We start from the raw sequence: 22,621 nt of genomic DNA, 5'->3' as shown, positions 1-22,621 counted from the left end.
TTTACCAGATCAGCGCCATGTGGATTTAAGACGGAATTTTGACCTTTTCAAGAGCTAGAAACTGTAGTATGAAGATTAGCAGTCATCTTGAGTTATTGGCCTATGGTGTTTTTTTTTATATAATACCAAGTGACGGAACGGACAAGTCATGCGCCTGGTGGTAAGCGACACGCCTATCCATAACAATTGTAGTCCCACTCAAAGTTTTAAATCACAAAGATCTTAGGGACACTGCCACTGTGCCCGTCAGTCTGGGACATACATTACTTACAAAGTAGATACGAACAAAAACACAGATCGCGAGTCTTTAAGAGAATTCCCCTGCATCCAAACTACCGTCTCGTATCTATACATTATGCTATATACAATTCCTTTTTAAAATTTCGCTTCCTTTCTGTCACACGGCAATATAAATTGAGTCTTAAAATAAATTAACTTTCTAATACTGGCGTCAGAGTACATTTTAGAAAATGTAATTTTTATTAAGAAATTTTTCATAGAAAATAGTCATAGACGTAATATTAAAACGAAGAACAAAACAAACCGGCTGTTCTTGACAGTCGTTTTCGCAAATTCATTAAAGGCGATGTATTTGAACGCGAGGTTTTAGGACGTGAGGTTGGGTTGAGTGTGTGCGTTATTATTATTAGTTCCCTGGACGAACTCTTTAGCAAGGACCTCTACTGCTACTAAAAAAAGTATTTTAATATTACTGTTATTATCATGTTCCTATATAACGTCCCGAGAGATAGAGTTACCGGGGTGCCTATAGTCTCCCCGCTAAGACCAGGGTACGGCGGGCATCTGGGCTGAGCCCTCCGCCAGTGATACACCATCACGGGTGCTTCTGGCGTACTCGGATTTGCGTATGGACCCGCCAGGGTTTGTGGTTAGCTGCAGTTCGGTTCCTCCAGCCACATAGGAATTTGGGAACTGGATAGACCCCGTTTTTCGGCATTGGGAAGTGAGCGTGCCTCACAGCTCCACCACCAATGAGGAGATTTGGTAGTCATCTTAGAGTCGACGGTTCGGTGGTGGCAACCGTTTGTCGCGGCACAGCGCTACGGGAAGTGAGCGTGCTTACGGCTCCGGTACCTATCTGGAAAGTATTTTAGGATACTGTACGTGCACCCGGGGCGACTCACCTAAGGCCCTAGCCTTAAAGAGAAACGGATGAAGTCCGTGCAAACGGGCTGATCTGGGGTTAAGACCTGACTAAGATGGTCCCTGCGCGCGCAGGACATAGTACCATTCTCGTATACCCTAAAAGTCGGTAGGGACGGTCACAATACTCAAAACTAATGTAGAAAGATAAGGGGGCTATTCTTATCGTATTTTACGGATTTTCCTACCACGTCGGCAAGGCCAAGTGAGCCCAATAAATAATAATACTTACACCCTTTCAGGTGTAATGCAATTTAGAACCGAAAGACAAAATTATTTTAAAGCTTATTTACAAATCTCGCAGAACAAGGTTGCTTGCTTTCGTTTTGTTTTACTTTGATATCTCGAACCCTTTACAGAACCGCATACTTGCCCAAATTAGGTAAACAAGAATTTTCACTCTAGAAATTTTAGTTAAAAGAAAGGAATGTTCTTCCCTCACTAAAAAGACGAGGCAGCATACGACAAATTCGTGTTATTCAGTTTTCAGTATAAGTCGTGTTGATGTAGCGTGTTGAATACAAAAACTAAAGGTCTTTAAAGAAACAAAATCAACGACATCAACCCAGTTTCACGTTTCTCTGGGTATACATTTTAAGGCTCAATGCATGTCCGCATGCTGGCTCAATGCGGGTTGGGGACTTGACACGTTTACCGAGAGTTGTCGACCTTCTTCGACGTGCAAGTTTCATCACGATGATTGAAAAGCTCATGGTCAATTTCAAATTTAATTTCGCACATAAATTCCGAGAAACTCACAGGTGCAAGCCCGGATGCCAACACACGGTCTTTGCTTAAGAGGCTGAAGGTCAAACCATTAAACTACTAGGGTTTTTTTTTAATTATTATCGAAATTGCATTTTTTTGTAATAAAATTGATTGATGCATTCTTGCCGCAGCGTGGACTGTGTACCCATTCGAGTCTGAATGTTTTATGCGTTATTTTACTTAATGATTTTTCGGAAAGAACTCATCACTATTATTATCATATTCTGTCATCACCTTTAGTTAGGTATAAGCTTCTCGTATTTTGTGCCAACCAACACAATCTTGAACTAATCGTGAACTATCACGCATTTAATTACCATCATAAACTTACAAAATTGTATTATTCGGTTTATTGAATGTTGTGACGATGTTTTGCTATGTTTTTTTTATGTTTTACTATCTTGATATTTAATTTTTTGTACAATTACTCTAGTTTGTTATAATTAATTATTAATATAAAAGTAAAAGTAAAAATTCCTTCGATCATTCAATGTATGTTGAAGGCGCCGTCTCATATCCAGCCGAATCAAGGGAATTTTTCTTAGTATTTTTACTTTGCATTACTATAACTTATAAAATGTTATTGATTCACAACAAGCTTCGTGCCAAAGAACTTACCTGGTTTCAAACTAGTTAATTCTATGTATCAGAGCAAGGGACTTAACTCCAGGGCACTACCAAGCACCAAGTTCGTTTCTAATTTGGTTATCTTTTGTTCCATTACTTACTTTGAAAAATATATGTCAGATGTCATGATTATTTTTAACAATTTTGTCGTTCTTCGCAGAACAATCGACCTTAAGATAGATCAAATATAACTAAATATATCGAGTTCTTAGGTTTTCCCGATTATTACACATAGGAAATGAAACTATTTTTCCGGATTTAAATCGCGTATATTTGTTTTTTCAAACAAACCGACGTTTCGGGCTCTTCTGGTCCCATGATCACGGCTGACTGACTGACTGACTCAGCTGAAGTCAGCCGTGTCCATACGATCGGTAAAGAACCCGAAACGTTGGTTTGATTGAAAAAATAAGGAAATTATAATATAATAAACTACATAGAGGTCCGAAAAAAATAGTTTTATTTCCTATGTGTGACAACCGCGAAATTCTAAGAACTCGATAGCATTTATTTAATGAAAATATGCATCCATTTTATCAAGACAATTTTATTCTAGCATCTTGCTAGAAGCTCATTTATTCCTTTCCGGTAGAATTGTTTTCTTAGCGTGCCGCTTCTCTAAAAAGGTTGGCGACCATCATAACTATCCTTATTTTTATAGCAACCGCACAAAATAGACAATATGTACTAAGATTGAACGAGTTTCCAAGATTCTTCATCAACGGGTGTTCCTTCTGCCTTGTCTCTATGTTTTCCTTGGATTTTCGGTATCTATTGCCCCTTATTGTGTGTTCAGTTTCACATCATTCAACAACACAACAATCAAGCAAAATCACATTGGTGACCCTGTGGACCCAAGATATGTCTAACATGCATCCAAAAAGCCATATCTCAAAGGTCTCTAGTTTTGAGCGTGATGCTGATGTAAAGGTACAACTCTCCGTATCAAAAAGCAAGATACTTAAAACATAGCAACGGACCAATCGCATGCGGAGTTTATATGGTACAATAGGTAGGGGTAGAAAAGTATAGAACGGGAATCCACAATCTTGGAACCGGAACTTGGAATTACCGATTGAATTCATTGAATATTATAATAATTATTATAATATTTATAAAATTATACATACTATTATATATTATAATTAAATATTGCACATTAAATATTACAATGCCAACACAGAGCAGTAATGCAATTATTACAGAGTAAGCTAATGTACAACAGACGATTGCTTAGTGGTAACTTAATTGTTGTCCTTATGGATATTATCGTAACGATTGGAGACCCAGAGAAAGGTACAGAAGCGTACGATGGCAATTGGTGCAATGGACTGACGACTATGTCAAGGAAGAAAGGGATAAAAATGCACATTACTGGAAGGAATGACGTGCATTGGAAGAAATCCACATTCATCATTGGGTGGATAGTTGTTGAAAAATAAGGAAAAAAGAAGAACTACCTAAAAGCCGGGACAAGTCAGATGAATTGGTCTGATGGTGAAAACCTTCAATCTCCAACTACTATAAGACGTAGATGGTTTGTTCGGTAGTATGTGCTCTGTGTTATCGTGTAGAAGTAGCGGTGAAGATCGATTGACCGTCTATGGTTGTTTTCTTCTTAGTAATAGTCTGTTGTCGTGTTCGTATTAGACCTAAGAATACCATGGTAGATTATACGGCTGAACAACCAAACGGTAACAATGAAATATTTTTTCAGATCTAAATCTAATGCTTTGGGCTCTTTGCAGGTCCGGCACTGATCAGTCAGATCTAAATATAAAACAGAAATACAAATAGTTTTGTTGTTAGAAATAGTTGTAAGAACTCGATAGTTGTTTACAAATTTTCTTGGATAAGTTTCTTTTTTAGACACTGTTCAGCAGGTTTTAACCAGGTGGTTGATCTTTTGCGATTGTCCTAAATCATCTATTTTTCATTACAATATGCGATCTAAAATACCTACATCTCTGTGTCAAATTCATTTAAGTAAACAGCTAGATAATTCATGGGGTATCCTTTTTTCTAGATTGTTTATTTTATCGATAGGGCGCGAAAGGGCCAGTTTTATAGGTCTCATCAAAAAAGTTTACGATGGATTGGCTTCAACAATCGCTCGTAACTCCTTGAGCTTGGTCGTTCACAGGGCTCATTTACCACGCTGAAATTTCCGCTGTGGAATTGGGCGAACTAAAAAGCACAGAGGGTTCGTTAGTTGTGTTATTAGCTATACACGTTGTCAATGTTTCGAGTCGTTAACTATACGAAGAAAGCTATAAATTATGGCCGGCCATTAGCAAATTGCTAAAGAAAACCGGCAGATATATAAATTTAGGTCAATTTAATATTGTTATAGCTTTTACGTTTTTATAACATACAATATAGATATACTCGTGGACATTTTTACAGAAAAGCTAAAAATATTTCATTATGATAACAATGTTCATTATGAACCACAGGTCAGATATGCCAGAACGCGTTTAGTAGCGAAAAAAGAAAGAGTTTGTCCAGGGATGTACAGCCTTACCTATTCCTGCCGCCAAGCAGTAACGTGAGCATATTTTATGAACATTATAAATATAAATATTACATTACTCTTTTATTTCAAGAACCTACATTGTTGTTTTTTTATGGTATCAAGTACCGGAACGGACACTCCCACTGCGTCTGTTGCCATGAGACGTGACATTTACTTACATTCAGTTTCTTATTAAGAATTTAGGTAATTAGTTCTAGTTTCGACTGTTGGGGTTTAATGATGAATAATCAATCACATATGGCTCTATTATACCAAGGGTATGAATTTATCTTTTTAACGCCATTGTATTCATGCAGTAGCCGTAGAGCTTCTTGTGAAAGAGTTCGTCCAAGGAAGTACTGCCACCTTACCTATTTCTGCAGCCAAGCAGTAATGTGAGCATTGCCGCATTCCGGTTTCGAAATGTGAAGGTGCATGGGACTTGGGACTTGTCAACTTATGTCTCAGGGTGATAGCGATAGGGCGCAGTAGCAGTGCCCCTCAGATCTTTGCGATTTCAAGCTCTGAGTGGCACTGCAACTGTTATGGACAGGCATGTCGCTTACCATCAGGCGTACGAACTGTTCGTCCCGTCACTTAGAATTATATTTAAAAATCTGTGATGATTTAATATGCAGTGTTTTATGCGTGGAATATCCTAAATATATAAATTTCTTAGGCTTAAATTTATTTTGCTTCAATACCGACCTTACCTATACTATATTATGTGTTGCCTTTTCCAGTAGGCAATGCTATGAGTGAGTACTTAGTTGTCGGCGTCAATAACATAGATAATACAGAAATGACGGAAAAACAAAACCCTTTTCAAATAAAACTACGCTGTAACTTTTCTCGTAAATCCCATATTTCGCATAATTTATAATATGACAAATAGTTCGCTGGAAAGGACTTTTGGAAATATCCTTACCTTAAGGACCTTTAGAAATATGCCAGCTTCCCATTAATCCATCCAACACATTATGCAAAATGTGGGATTTACGAGGACCTTCACATAAATACTCGTATATTATTCTACAATTATATACGAATATTTATACGAAGGTCATACATGTGGTCGTATATCAATCTTCCATGTCCCGTTCAATAATCGTATTTTATTGCAATTTACCATTTACTAGAGAGATATGGTTTTCTATGAAATTCGGTTTAAACAGTTCGTTTGTTCGGCTTGATATAGCTTCAGTTATTTTCTTTGCAATATTTTGTACATATTGTATATAATACTCATATAGTTAGGACAGCTGTTTTTATGACTTTGATTCAAAATAGGAAATGAAGCAAAAGAATAAAAAAATAAAGACGCTGCCCCTGTCACAAAACCACGCAGATCATTCCATATTTTAGACATTTATTGCATTGCCACACTTATATTAAACTTATCTTAACGCACACTAATAGCAGTAGTAGCTCCTTGTGAATAGTTCGCCCAGGGAAGTACTGCCGTGACTGCCACCTTACCTATTTCTGCCGCCAAGCAGTAATGTCAAAATTACTATGTTCCGGTTTTGAAAGGTAAGGGTGCTGATGAAATTACAGGCACATGAGACTTATCAACTTATGTCTCAGGGTGACTGGCGCAGTGACAGTACCCCTCTGATCTTTGCGACTTAAAGCTCTGAGTGGCACAGCATCTGTTACGGACAGGCGTGTAGCTTATGATCAGGCGCACAAGTTTTCGTCCCGTCACCTGATGTTATAAAAAAACAAATGTGGGAAAAAAAATACAAAATATATGTCTACCGGCCCGGGCATCGAACCAGGGACTTAATTGTGTTTCTTGTGTTACAGTTTCTACAATAAACAAAACTCATAACATTAATTACAAATACTATTGCACACAAAAAAAAAATTAAGCGAAACAAAGAAAATACATTATTTTACTGTGTGTGATGCTTGAAATATTTACTCATGTCTTGTAACATGATTAAACAAATGAATTTATGATCTAGGACTGCCATTGGAATTTTATAAATCTCGTTAACAATATAATATGGTATTAAAAGCATCATTACAGTAACCGTATCATGTCCCACTTTAAAAGCGAAATCACAACGTCTGTGGTACGTGGGTGAATGCAGGATAATTTTGTTGCAATCTCTTTGAAAAGCCATTTTCTAATACTTGGTTAGTTTGATGGTAGGAAATAACTATTTTTCCGGCTTTAAATGGACCTGTGAAGGGCCCGAAACGTTGGTGTGTTTGAAAAAACAAATATCCGTAAAAAATTAATCCGAAAAAATAGTTTTTTATTTCCTATGTGTAACAATGGTAACAATCGCGGAAACCTAAGAACTCGATACTTTGATGGTATTTTTATTATTCGCTTTGAATAAATATTATTGTATTTTGTACACTTGTAAATTACTAGCACAAGAAATAAACACCTATTTTAAAGGCGCCCGTAAATTGTATAATGATAGGCAATGTACTGTATTGTCTTTGTGAATAAATATTTACGGTTCTATTATTTATATATTATGGTTCATTTTGCTTGGGTCCAGCGGCAGGGACACTGGCTTTTTTCCGAATTTATTTTTATACAAACGAAATTAAAGCTATTTGAAAAATGTATATCGTATAGTAAACTATAGAAAAAAAAAACATTATCTAAAGTACCTATTGTATACAGCGATTTTCTTGTAAAATTTCCAGGTAAGTTTGTGTTTTTTTTTTCTACTGTGAATATTTTTAGGAATCGTGTTTACACACCATAACACTTAACAACGTCTATGACCGAACTGTTACCATGCCAGGCTACCACGCAGAGGCCCCAGGTTCGATACCCGGGCCGGAAGAAATAGTTATATGGCCTACATTTATTTCTCTCGTCAGTTTGGGTGTAATTTGTGGTTGTATACGAGTGTGTCCATGGCACCCGCGACACAGGGTTTCCCTAGTACGGGGCTATGCTGATGACCACCTCTAAGGGTAACAAACTGGGGGTTGAATGTCTTTTGAGGTCGATTTATTAGTACTCTGTGCGATTATCGAGTTCGGTCTTTGTTTTTAATAATTATAACAAACTAGTGGAGTAAATTCACAAAAAAATAAATTAATATCATGGTAGTACTTAAAAGATCACTTATAATATTAATTAAAAATCAATATTACAAATCTGAAAGAAACATCTCTCGAAATATTCACTCTAATGGCGACTTGAGAAATGTCGCAAATTAAAAATAATATATTTTTGGGTTTTATTGTAGGCGTGCAGAAAATTCTCTACTTATCGGTAAAAATATTCGAAAATTCTGGAAACGCTGTACTTAAATTCCATGCTCCTATTGTAATTCTTTACTTTACTAATCGTCAGTAAATCCGAAAATATAACCGTTCCTTTTTTATTTGCCACAATTCGCTGCGTTTCTGGAACAGTGGCCCAATCGGAAATCATCACAATCACAATCGGGAATCAATCCAAATTCCTTTTTTGACCTATTACCGATATTTATTCGAAATATTATGTGAAATTTTATTTTTTGGGAGCTTATCATTGGTTAAAATAATCACATGCCAAAGTTGGGATAGTCTTCAATACGTCAATTTTGCGCGGGAGAAACGTCTCAGTATTTTTTACATGGTTTCCTGATGAATTATATGCTTCTGAGGTAGGCCATTATTCTGGAAAGCCATCAATTTGCTTTTATTGTTTTCTGTCAATGTTGAAACCGGTGTACATTCTTATTATTTAAATAAATTGAACAACTTCTGAGACTACGTATTAGACTTGATACTTTCTTTCACTAATGATTGGCAAAGCTAATGAGGAAAGTTTATTATTGATACTTTATGAGCGTTGTCTAAAGTTTAATAGAGTGTCGGTTACAGAGCTCAAATGAATACTCAGAAATTGTGATGAATGTAACATAACTCGTGATTACAAGGGAACTTAATCCATTTTTGAATCCGAAAATAGTAACAAAACGTTTTATTACTTGCGAAAAATGAAGCATTTTAAGCAATTTAATAATTATGTCAATGATTCATATTGTCATCGCAATGTCGTGCAATTAAAGCTTAAAATATAATTTGTATACCCTTTTATAGTCATAAATTAAAGGTATTAAAAAAAAATGTATCCTAGCTTTCACCCACTTTCCGTTACCCAATTTCAAAAAAACTTTGCAAATATATGTACTTCCGCAACACTTGAGGTCGGTATTTCATTTTTTATATATATATATATATATATATATATATATATATAAAAAAACAAACCAATAGAAGAGTTTAAAATATAGATATATTTATTTCTTATTGATTTTATTGAATAGTAAGATGTTTTACCACCATGACATTCAAGTATTTTTGGTAAATGACTTCACTAGTTTGTTATAATTAATAAAAACCATAAGTCGGAAAAAGGTGTTCCACATATAAGACCTGTATAGGCTTAGCTACAATGAGCTACATAGAGTTGTTACAACCACCAAATATTACTTATTTATTTTTTCGAATTCTGGATTTGGAAATGGATTTACTGCACAAACTACCGACCTAGGAAGTCGAAGTTGGATTTTAAAGTAATTCTGATGGTGCCATGTAAATGCAGTAGATAACTGACATTTGTTACCGTCCCGTCAATGTGAACGTCAATATGCGGGGCGCAGTGCGGTATCTAAAGCTAGGGAGGGGCAGATAGTGACAATTCTCGTTATTTTTTTATTCTCTAATTTAATAAAAGGACAAGATTTTTGTCTTTATATTCAATCATTGTATTAATAATTGTATTTATTTCTTGTTTCAGATTGTAATAAAAAATGACACCAAGAATATCAATCTTTCCATTCTTCGTCATAGTACTAGCAATCCAACAAATAACCAGCACTGAAGATGGTTACCTTCAATATGTAAAGGATGGCTGCTTCACGCGAGGGGAAGCCCTGTCCTGCGTCAAATATAAAGCTTTGAAGATAGCAAAGAAATCTATATTTGGCGACGATTTTTACTCCAATGAGACTATAAAAGCTAACAACATTATTAGTTTTGTCCCATTAGATGAAGACACGATAAAACGATTGATAGTCAATGATACAGAAGTCTTAATTGACATGCCGAGGAGTATATTTTCTGAATGGACCCAACTTGCACAGTATTTTATGAAACTCGTAAAGGATTTCTTTAAATTGAAAGGTTTGAGGGTAGAATTGCCTGATGGAGCCAGAACTATCGAAGAGACTGATAATGATGGTGAGTTTTCTTTATTAACGTACACTTTTTTAAGGTCCGTAATCACGAGTAAGGAAGTTTTAATGATTCTTTGTGTCGGCATTTTTTGTGACGATTATAGTGATTTGGAGATTTTTTTGTCCTTGTTGTTGATTTCTTTGTGTCCGGTTTTAAGTTACGTTCTTATCAAGCACAAAGAAATTGAGACAAAGTTTCCATTTTTCACAATCGAACAAAATAATGAATTAAAGACAATATTGTAGACGTAACTTTTGAATGAACTTAAACATCAATGACAGTACTTTATGGGAGTATTAATTTAATCCATTCATTAAGATATAAGCAAATTAGTGAAATAAAATTGGGTCTCATGTGATAAAATACTATGACCAATTTCTATTTATTTGTGACGTCTAGTTTTGAATGAAATTTTAATGGTGGCACTTCACATGGCAATATATTTGACAAATAATTACTATGACACGTGTATAGGTATATAAGTTATGACAAATTATATGCTATCTACAATCACCATGTATAGATAGCATATTTGCCTATTTAACAAATACAGCAAACACCAAACTCGCGTTACCTCGCGCTGGTCGATTTCTCGACGCACATTAAAGGTGTCCAATAGGCAAACACGCAAGTAAACCACATTATGGTCATATTCATCATTTTAACTTCATATTTTGACGGTCATATTTTTCAGTGTATACATATTTGTCTGTTCGTCAAATACTTTTTATAAAAATACCAAATATCGAATACATATAGCCATGTGAAGTGCCACCATAATGTTATTATAATTGGCCATGAATTTTCCGAAGTCAAAGAATCGTTTGTTCCATAGGTAAAATAAATTTATACTTGAAAACATAACTTTTTTTATTTTGGTTATGGTATAGTTCTTTCCAACCAAAATTTTGAACATATTGACGCCATTGCTAAGTTGATTTTTTAATATAATATCACGTTTAACATTTCTCTTTCAACGATTGACAACTAGATATCTTTCACCTCGGATATATAACTAGATAGCTGTCCAGTGGTTAGATCTTCTGTTTGATTTGTTCGTACCTGACCACAAAGTGGCTAGTTACCCTACTTATCCAAGAATCAAATATAACTTTGATGTTTGGATTTAAATTTATAGCTGATTTTGTGAAATTGTTTAACTTTATCGCTAATTACATTAACTTAACTCCTAAAGACTGTAGTTTCTGTTTCAACGTCCAATATTATTTCCACGTTTAAATATTAAACTTCCACGTTTAATTATTCGGGGTAAATAATGCTAATTCAAATTCAACTATAACGCCTCGTTTACAGAAATTATAATATTCAATCTATTATGGTGAATTTGAATAGAATATTATGGTTAGAAGATAATATTAGAGTTTCACCTTGTATAGCGTGAACTCAATTTAATTATTTTAAATTTAGTGAACCAATGGGTGGTTTCTACATATATTCGATGTTCTAAGATGTTTCTTTTTCAGCGGATAATCTGCCAAAACACCACATCACGGCAGATTCGAGTCAAATCTTTCAAACGAATTCCAAGCATAGCGTAAACGAGAGTCTGGTTCACACTTGTTAATGCAGATTTGACCAAAATATAGAATACTTATAACTTTTAACCTCAATTATTTTAATAATAGGTTAATAATTTTTCATTCTTATTTTTTTCATTCGTCGCCTTGAAAATGTCCAAGTTATAGCGTTCGGGAAGCAAGTCTGCAGGCAGGGAATTTCATTCCTTTGCCGTTCGCCATATAAATGTAGAAGCAAAACGCTTAGTGAGAATTGCGGCATGGAACCCCTGTCTGCGTCTAGTCTCACGACGATGGAATGGGGAAGGTGGAATTAAATCATGCAATTCCATCGCACACTTTCCGTGATGTCATTCATTTTATTGATATTTGTTATTTTATTGAACATGCACCTACTTCATTATAGTAAAATGTCTGAATAATTGACAGCCTCCCCGCGACCCGCGTTCCCGCACGCTGCGAAGCCCCCAGCACGTAAGAGTAAGTTGTTTTTATACAATTTACTCGCACGTGTGTTCACGCTTTACACATAAATTTTGGCAAAAGTCACTTCGAAAATGACCAATACCATGACTACTATCACGATACATCCATCACAGTAAAAAGCAAGAGATCGAGAATTTAAGCACACATTTAAGCACGACACTACTACATTAAAGTTATTAAAGCACTATAATATAGCAATTTTAATTCAACAGCTTATAGTTGAGTGAAACAAAATACACCCATTTAAAGCACCAAATACATCCACAGGTAGTAAACTTATTCACAAAATAAGGCCGCCTGGTTGCACATTGCTTTTATGCTGTTTGTTACTATATTTTTTTTTATTTGTACATCTAGTAGTAACGAACAATTAAGATATTTGAATGTTCACTATTAATGACCACAATTTAAAATTTTAACAGTCGTCAATCATTCGACCGAAACAATCTGTATTCATAACCTAGATACTGCACTAATTGAAATGAAAACTGACCCAACAAATTTGTAAGAGTTCGAACAATCAATCATGAACGCTTCAGTTTTAATAAGAATCAAGAATTCAGTTTAAATCGTACGCCATTTATATTTGTGAAATTACTTAATAGCCTTCATTAGTTTCAATTATGTTGAAGATTTCTTCGATAAGCTTTAGAGCTTATCGAATTATATATATATATTTAATTTTTACATACATTTTTATTAGTAAAAATGTAAGTCAACCAGGAAATATCAGTTATTTTCCCTTCAAGGAATTTGCTTAAAAACTTTTCGGGGGTTCACCAATATCATTATCAACACATGCGTCCAAGTGGACTTCTATAAAAAGAGGGTTTTACGCCAAAGTCAACCATGCTTAATTCGAGTTCAGAATGAGGAACGTCAAAAGCAATGATAGTTATTAAAGTAAATTGCATGTGAATCGCAATTGCTCAGAAGCTCCATAGTTGGGAATCGATACAAGCCTCCTGGCAAGCGTTCTCTCAACTAGGCTTACAATAATTGTTTAATCACTGGTTTTTTTCACATATACTATTCGTAATTTTCATATTTATTGCTTGCATGGCGCTTGTATGAAAAACTTGCCATTGTCTGATGCAACTGTATATTATAGACCCTTTATATTTTAAACAACACACTATGTTTAGCATGTTCCGGAATAATTAAGAGCTCTTGATCAAATTTAATAAAAAAGTTTTTTCGTAGAAAATGTTAAATGAACAACATTGTATTAAACTTGACCAACTTCTGCTGTCCCGATTTTTTTGTCTCACACAATGAAATGATTCTTACATGAAATTGAGTCGATTAGCACTAAAAAAATGTAATAATTTTATTCATTTATATGGACAAATCACACTTGACCAAATAATTGACTATGCCGTTATTGTTTTATTCAATTGAAAGATAGTTTTATTACTTTATTTGTAGCAGTTTTATTATCTGTAAGCTTATTGTTACCTCTTAAACTAGGTCAAGTAAACCCTCCCTACGAGTGTCATATTAAATTTATAGGAGTGCTTAACGTTAAAATTTTAAATTTCTAGTTGTATTTTTAAAAAGTTATTGATGTCGATTTATTCATTAGGTAACGTACTTTCATTACTAGTTTAAAGCTTTTTAATATTTATGGAATAAACGCCTGGGCATTTTTAACGATTACACCCTGTATAAACGTAATGATGTGTAACAGAATAGTGTGCATGAGACTATTAAGCCAAATTGTATATAATATCATATATTATATTGATACATTCCAGACCGATAACTGGTATACTATATCAAACGCCGGAAGTCATTCTACCCATACATTTGTAGCAATAATGATCGAGTAAAGCTTCGGAGAGAATATTACTGAACAATACTTAATTAGAAGCTTCAGACTAGATCAAACACCATTTGGCATATCCTAGTAATTTCAATTTAGTGAAGTTTACCTGTTCACTCATTGCCGCTAGTTAACAAATCAAATAGACATATTAATTAAGCTATCAAGTATCGGAAATACGAACTGCTGTACTGGAACCAATTTTCAAATGATTGCTATATAATAAACACTCACGACATTAACATCATTATCTGCCTATGCAGCCTATAGCTCAACATTAGCTATTCCTAAATTGCAACGTTACGGCGTTCGGATTCCTAGGGTCCTCGTCGAGTTAATGTGAGCCACCTTTCTCAAGAGCACGCACTTACATTGTACCTATATTATTGATATTCAAGTTTATTGACCTTGACCTTTACAAAATATTGACTTCGATGCTAATTACAGTATCCTTTTAACTTGAAAAATCTAAAAATATATATTTATTTCTGGGAAAATTGAAGTAAAATATGTGGGAAGTATTACGAGTATAGAGATATTATTATTATTGTTTTTGTACACTGAAATATTAGGTTCATCAATGTACTAGAAAAAGAATAATCCATTTTCATTACAGAGAGCAATTTCCTTCCATGATTTTAAGCTCACAATATCATTTGCCATATTGTTGCCTGTTTTCGGAAAGACATTAACTTAATGGATTCTATGAATAGCAATGATATCTAAAGCTTTTTATCAGACACTGGGATAACAACTGTATTCTTATATTTTCATTTCAATCTACATTTTGAGTAAGGTCTACACAGATAGGCCATAGGACTACTACACTGTATTTAATATAAAAGAGAAATTCTAAGCTACCAAATAAAAACAAAAAATACTTTAATTTAAGGAGAACAACAAAACCAAAATCATCTTCACGTTGGTTACACAACCTATTTAGCCATAAAATTAAATTGTCAAAATACAACAATTTGTAAAGATTTTTCAAATTTCAGGTCGTGGTCGAAGAAAGAAGCTTGCTCTCATCGTGCCTCTGCTAACTTTACTGGCTGTGTTTAAGACCAAGGTATTACTGGTACCAATCCTTCTATCAGTGCTGCTAATCAAGAAACTGCTGCTTATTGCAGCTCTATTATTACCGAGTTTGCTTAGCACGTTGAAACATTGCAAGGTAAATAATAACAAATAGAACAATATCTAGTAAGCAAATTTAAACTAATAGAAAATTGTTTCATGTTTGTTGTACCGCAAAAGATCAAATCTAATTAGATAATTCCACGTACCCAAGCAAGGTATTAAGTTAAAAATATATTTATAAGAAAACCACTTTGTAAAGAACAAAGAGTACGAAACTAATTATTTCTTACTGTACCACGCAGTTTTGTAAGTTACTACTTCAGGAGCCTGGAAACTGAAATAACATCTCTCTCACATTTAATATGACAATGGTTCGCAAACGGAATTAAACGTAACCTTTGAGCATTTCTTAATTCTTAGATTGCGTTTTGTGCGAAGGAGGGAAATGTATTTTTCTTACATTTTCCACTGCTTTGTTGAAAATACGCTGTAATTAAGACGGAGAACAATTACACATTTTTTTTTGTTACTCAAAAGCAAAGACGACCTTGGTGACCTAATAACGGTTTACATTGTGCGCCCTGGATGCAGAGGTCCCGGGTTCGATTCCCGCTAAGACCAATTTGGGAAGTGAACTTTCCGAAATTAATTCTGTTCTGGGAGTTGTGGGAAATGCCCCAGAGTGAATTCTGCTGCTCTGGTACTCATAGTACAGGGAATTCTCTAGTTTGATTCCAGGCAATTGATCCCAATTCCCATGGCCTAAATGATTAATTTTAATTTTAAAATGGGAGAGGCGGTTTTCCCCGGCAATAGCATTGTCGACCAGGGTCAGGGACTTAGGTTCAAGAACCGGCGGACAATACTTATTATTATTATGAAGGCGAGCCTTCCGGGATCTCAACTCGAATACTTAGGAAAACTATAGACATCCAAACACAGCCTGCGACTGGTCATATATCTGTACAAAGGAGTGGGTTTAGGCCATAATCATAATATTTTACCCATGGAAATTCCTTTGCTCAGGTAATCATAGTACAGAGAATTCCCTGGTTTGAGACTAGGCTTAGTGGGGTTCTCTGACATAGTATCATTAAAATTCAACATTATTTTGATATGTCAATAACAGTACACGTACAGAGTGCTAAAGTAAACACACATAAGCATAAACAAACACTTATAAATAACATGGAATAAACAAACTTATGTTAAGATATAGAAACATAATTATTTTGAACAGATTTCTCCAAATTGGCAGGAAGAGCACAAACCAAGCTTATGCAACTTTAAATTGAATATAAACAAGTAATATTTAATGACAAAAACAAGTATTTAGACTAAGGAATATGAAATACTAAACTGACAACGTAGACAAATAAATAGACTACGTTTAATATAAAAGGACTTGAAAATTGAGAACAAAAAGAAATCAACCCACTTTATACTTTTGTTTTACCGTGCGAAACATTAACTTCTAAGATCACTTTCCTAGTTCAATGTACCGGAAAATCGCTGAAGATATCAAATGAGGTATGAAATTACTTTCCAAAGTGCATTTATGCATTTCATTTCCATGTCTCATTCATGTAATGTCTTTCACTGTCTTTTAATGTTTATAAGACTACTAAACAGAAATTGTATAAAAATGGCTCAAATTAGAAGTTTTTTAAGGAATATCAAGCACGAATATGGAAGCAAAGTACATTGAGTTACCCTAAATGCTTGAACAAGGCCGTTCGTGAATAATGAAGTTTTCTCGAAAACTGTACATAGCACTTTTCAGCATGTGATAATTTCATTCGGAGATCTGTCTTAATGACCTGTTTCATAATGAAATGGATATTAATGATGATATATTGATTCACCTTCTAAGCGTAAACAAATAAGCGTACACTTGGATAAAACTAACACCATTCGATTTGCAGTAAAAGGAAGTAAACAAATCAACATTAATGTTAGTTATGATGGTAATACCTTACAAAAATAGAGTTTGTGAAATGTTTACGTAGTGTCAATATTTTCTGTAACTGCGTTCGGAATACAAAAATTGTTGTGATCTATGACTTTGTATGTAATATATCTCGTTTGTATGTAGTATATCGATATGATTGGTAAAACGGAAGAGGAGAATTCGTTTTACCTATCGGTCTTGTAAATGTACTCTATGTGGACGCGACATGTTAAGCTGCGCGATCACTTATTTGAACATTTTTTAGAAACAATATGATAATATTTTTTTTAATTTAAGCTTAGTGAGTTGATGATGAGAAATGATTTTTGTGCCGCCAGGCAGTAAAGTGAGCATTATTGCGTTTCGGTTTGGAGGGGAAAGAGTGTTGGTGAAGTTACAGGCACATGGAACTAGTCAACTTATGTCTCAGGGTGACGGGCGCAGTGCCAATGCCCCTCAAATCTTTGCGAGTTAAAGCTCTAAGTGGCACTTCAACTGCTATGGATAGGGTTGTTGCTTATGACGAGATGCACGTCTTGTTCGTCCCGTTAGTATTATAAATAAAATAACGCACACACTCAACATAACCCATTGTGATTTCTAGCCACAAAAAACTTTAAAAATGCTTATAAGTGAAGAAGACATCTATAAAAAGTGTTCGTTTTAACGTGGCATAATTTTATAGTTATCTTAAATACAAAAACTAGAAAGACACTATATTGTTACCTCTTATGCCATGATAATGTTAAAAGGACATTAAAATTTCTTATCTGATGAAAATCTCATTTTCCTGGAAATATCCCACGCCATCCTGTGATCTATCTTCTTACTTAACAGTTAGCGGCCAAATGATACTTAATTTTGTTCCATGACTTGTACATTTCCAGTGGTATTGTTATATCTACTAACAAGACCATTTGCAAATTTTGATGTCAATGAACTCGTTGGCTAAACTTTGGTACTCGCACACGTTCTATTACCAACAATACCAAATTAACAAACACACTTTTCTAAATTACTTCTGGTCGGTGTGTAATATGTAGTGTCCCACTAGTAATAATTTTGACATCAATATTCTATGATTACCTACATGATTTTACGGATTCACAACAAATTCTTACCGGTCACATTCACTTTAGTACATTTACTACAGTATTTCATTCCTTCTTCTACAAGTGCCTCTCAATTATTAAATGTCGGCAGGCGGTTTTCTATATCTTTCTGTGTCCAGAACTAGCATAAACAGTTATTCCACGGTCTTGATGCCGGTCCACTCCCTGATGTTACGAAGCCATGACATTTTCCTTCTTCCAACTTCAGCTTCCTAGCTACTTTGCTCATCATTATGGTATGTAATAGATGATATCGGTCATGTCGCAGTACATGGTCCAAATAGGCAACCTTCCGCTGCTTTATAGTATGTACCAACTTTATCTTTATTTGTAGAGAGATTATTACATTTAATTTTGTAGAGATGTTATTCTAACATCAGTATATAGAATTGATTACTAGATAAAAAAATTGGGTTTTGTCATCATTAGTAAAAAAAAGTTAAACTTGCTCGTACAGATTCACTGCGTGTTAGTGATGTAAATAATAAATGAATATGTGTCAAATTTATTTCAAATAGACAGATACATATTCATAATTAGCATAACTGAATTATACGGGGACATAATATGTTTATTTTAATTAACTCTTAAAAAGTAAATGTTACCAATTTCCGTGTGCTCTAAACATACATAAAAATAAAGTATTTTTTTTATATTTAGCAATGTCTCATACTGTACAGAAATAATTCCGCTATCATTATTGAAATAACATTGTCAACTTTATTTTTAGCTATTGTTAAGTGTTCACACTTAATACATATTTTAATAATTGTTACTTCAGCATTTTATAGCATTTTTTATTTTTTAATATAATGAAATTATGAATTCAAACATTTTGTAACCCTTACAAAACGCTACTTTGAATAAACATTTATGTTACTATAAAATTACTAAACTTTTGTTTTGCTTTTGATTGTAGCACCGTGGCTATTCCTACTTCGGAGGCAGCGACAGTTCAGATTTTAGTTCAGATTACAACACTTATGGATATTCTACAGGATATTCCAAGGATTGGGCTTTGAACAGAGCCTACAATTTGGCCAAACATAGACCGACGCCTGGACCAATGTATGGAACTGCACCAGGGGCCGCTGTTTAGCCCAAATTCTTTTATAATATATAATTGGATAAAAATCTATTACTTAATAAGTATTTATTTGTTCTAGAATTAAGTGTGATGAAAGAAAATGATGAGTTTTTTTATGTAAATTCAATGTCACTATGATATTTGATGTAACCAAACCTCAGATATAAAAAGCCTGCGCTCCTGACTGCTTTATACTTTAGCGTTTTTTGATGATTCGTTTACATGAGGTTTATGTATTACATTTACATACGTATTTCAAACAGTATTCGACAATCAAGTGCAATAAATCAACTTTAATTATTGTTTAAAATAAATAAACTAATAAATAAATTTATTTCATATTTCCACAATCAATGACAACAATCATCATTATGGAATTCTGTACACTCTATACAAATTAATGAATTTAGGATAGTTATAATAATCAATATATATAGAATATATTAGCCACATATTCCTTCTTATTGAATTAATATTGCATGTTCTTTTGTTTAACTTTATTTGTTAGCTGATTATAACAACGTATTTGTAAAATATGTTATTGTATTTGATATAACATCGGATGTAATTTTTATATTTTTCCATTTATGTTACACATTCTGTTTTTTTGTTACATGATTATGTGTGCAATATAATTCGTGTAGGCAAATTTTATCTTTTGACGACTCCGGTGGCCCAAGCTTTGTACTGTGGGCGCTGTATGAGAAGATCGCACATTCGATTTTGTGATCTAGGTGTTCTAGGTAGTGGCCCAGATTAAATACCGTAGCTCTGGTACTTATACTATAGGGAATTCCCCAGTTTGAGACCACGTAATTGGTGTGGTTATTTGGCACATTATTGTTATTATTTATTATTAACGTCAACTTACATTTTTTTAAATATTTTATGTAAATTAGATAACCAAAAGCATTTACTTTGACTGAATTAATTTAAAAATCTTTTAATTGTGTAAGTTAATTTATTTCTTAAATATTTATGCTATATACTTAAGTTGAACACAATAACTTGTACAAACCTATTTCTCTATCTTTAATTTTAAGATCATTTAATCTAATTTGAAGAATACAATAAATCTGAACATACAAAAATTTACATTGCATTTTCAATTGTATTTATACAAAAATTAGTTTGCCAATTAAGTAAATTTGTACTTAATTGTTGAACATGATGATGTTTTCGGTCATTCTCGGACTAGTGTTCACTACCTAATTTCCGTGGCATTTTGTATTATCTAAATATCAAGTATATTATCGTGTAATTATTAAATAATAATTCACTATACAATTAAATACTCGGATATTAAATAATACAGCACGATAAAAAATCGTATACTTAAACAATAAAAATTGCCACGGAAATTAGGTAGTGAACAGTAGTCTGAGAATGACCGTTTTATTAAAAGTAATATTCATATAATTTATTATTATCTTAGATTTTATTTATTATTTATCATAGAAATGAAATCCATTTGAAAAATGTATATCGTATAGTATGTAGTTCTACTTAGTTCACTTGATATTAAAAAAACCATTGTTGTAATATGTAAAGTACCTATTGAATATAGCGGTTTTCATGTAAAATTTCGAGGTAACTTTGTGTTTTTTTTCTGTCGTGAACTTTTAGGAATCGTGTTTTCACACCGTGTACTAATTAGTGCATATCTTCAATTTTAGTATATATTTTTTCCAAAGTAATTGATTCAACGCTTTCACTGTTATCCGCTCACGTGATACATGCAGCCGTAGACGCATACCACACCTAAAGGTGCCGATAATGATTTTATACTGATTTATCGGATATCGAAGTTATAACAGGTAAAAAAACTAATATTATATTGCTATTTCGGTAACTACTCTAGCAAACCATAAAGTTTTTAATGCCTGTTTTAAAAAAAAAAACTTCAAAAATACGTCACGACAATCGTCTGTGTTATTGTTTGGGCTGGTGATTCCGGTGTTTATTTATTGAAAACGGTGTTTTTTAAGTTTACCCTGAATATAAATTTTTACAAAGTATACTTTAAGGAGTAATTTCATGGTAAACGTTAGAACCACTCAAACGGAATATTATCATATTTATCCAAAAATATAAAAATTATTATTTATAAAAACTTGTATTTAAACTGAATGCTTTTCTAATTTGCGAAACCAAATAGCCGCCATTTTGCAGTAGGAGGAGCGCATTGCGTGAGCGGATAAGCTGAATTAACCAAAGTCATTTGAGGTAGTATAGACTCTTAAGTAATATTTAAACCTAAGTTTAATGTTATGATTACTACAGCCAATCATCGTCGGTTTTAGGGGATCAGATGGGAATAATTCATTGATTTAATTGAATGATGTAGCAGAAGAGCTTCTTATAAAAGAGTTCATCCAGAGAAGTACTGCTACGTTACCTATTTCTGCCGGCAAGCAGTATTGTCAGCATTCGTGTATTTCGGTTTTGAAAGGTAAGGGTGCTGGTGAAACTACATGCACATGAGACTTGTCAACTTATGTCTCAGGGTGAAGGACGTAGTGGCAATACCCCTCAGATCTTTGCGATTTAAAGCTCATAGTGGCACTGCAACTGTTATGGACAGGCGTGTAGCTTGCCATCAGGCGCACGACTATTCTTCATTCCGTCACTTGATATTATATTATTATTTGTTTTTGGTTTAAGCGCTATGGTCTGCCAACCCTAGATATTCGTCGGTTTTGTTATTTAATTTTACTTTTTAAAGGTTAGCCCATCGATTTAACGGTGATTCTAGACTCAAGGTTTAGTATTTGCGAAGATGCGGTAGACTAAGAGTACAATGGTGTCAGTTTCCCAGTAGCCTCAATTCTTAACAAAGGAAAATTCGATAGAACTAAATATATTGTCCTCATTTTCACTCTGTGCTCTAGCTTGACCGAAATGTTTTAAATTGAGAATTTTGAACACTATCTTATGCTATATAGTCCTTTCATAGACAGCTATTTAAATAATACTACACACAATAATGCCGGTACTTTTCTTGCAGTACTGCTTATATTGATTCAATATAAAATGTTCAGTATATGTTAATCATTGAATTTCGTCAGTACGTTGTTGATATTTCTCTATTAAAAGCAGAAGGCGGCAACTACTTAAAAAGCACTTGGAAATATATAATAATAACGCACACACTCATAGTCCCGCACTAGCAAAACCCTGTACCGCGGGTGCGACACATAACCATAAATTACACCCAAACTCATGAAAAAAATAAATGTAGACCATATAAATATTAAATG

General features: G+C 33.8%; 1 protein-coding gene across 2 annotated transcripts in view; it reads left to right on the top strand.

Moving 5' to 3' along the window:
- The window catches only part of LOC113232520, a 31,984-nt gene extending 11,602 nt beyond the window's left edge, over window positions 1-20,382 (top strand). The window contains exons 1-4 of one of the 2 annotated variants that reach the window (XM_026467278.1): window positions 5,092-5,107; window positions 9,843-10,285; window positions 15,130-15,305; window positions 19,194-20,382. In XM_026467278.1, coding sequence (XP_026323063.1) covers window positions 9,856-10,285; window positions 15,130-15,305; window positions 19,194-19,373 — 786 coding nt within the window. In that variant the 5' untranslated portion in view covers window positions 5,092-5,107; window positions 9,843-9,855 and the 3' untranslated portion in view covers window positions 19,374-20,382. Of the gene's footprint in view, window positions 1-5,091; window positions 5,108-9,842; window positions 10,286-15,129; window positions 15,306-19,193 lie in introns of those variants that run through there. The other variant, XM_026467277.1, reaches the window with a different exon arrangement.
- The last annotated feature ends 2,239 nt before the right edge of the window (window positions 20,383-22,621 follow it).

The sequence above is a fragment of the Hyposmocoma kahamanoa genome, unplaced genomic scaffold (assembly GCF_003589595.1).
Source record: "Hyposmocoma kahamanoa isolate Upper Pololo Valley unplaced genomic scaffold, ASM358959v1 76, whole genome shotgun sequence".
Lineage (NCBI taxonomy): Eukaryota > Metazoa > Arthropoda > Insecta > Lepidoptera > Cosmopterigidae > Hyposmocoma > Hyposmocoma kahamanoa.
Note: the sequence above shows the minus strand (reverse complement) of the source record. Positions and strands in the feature narration are given on the sequence as shown.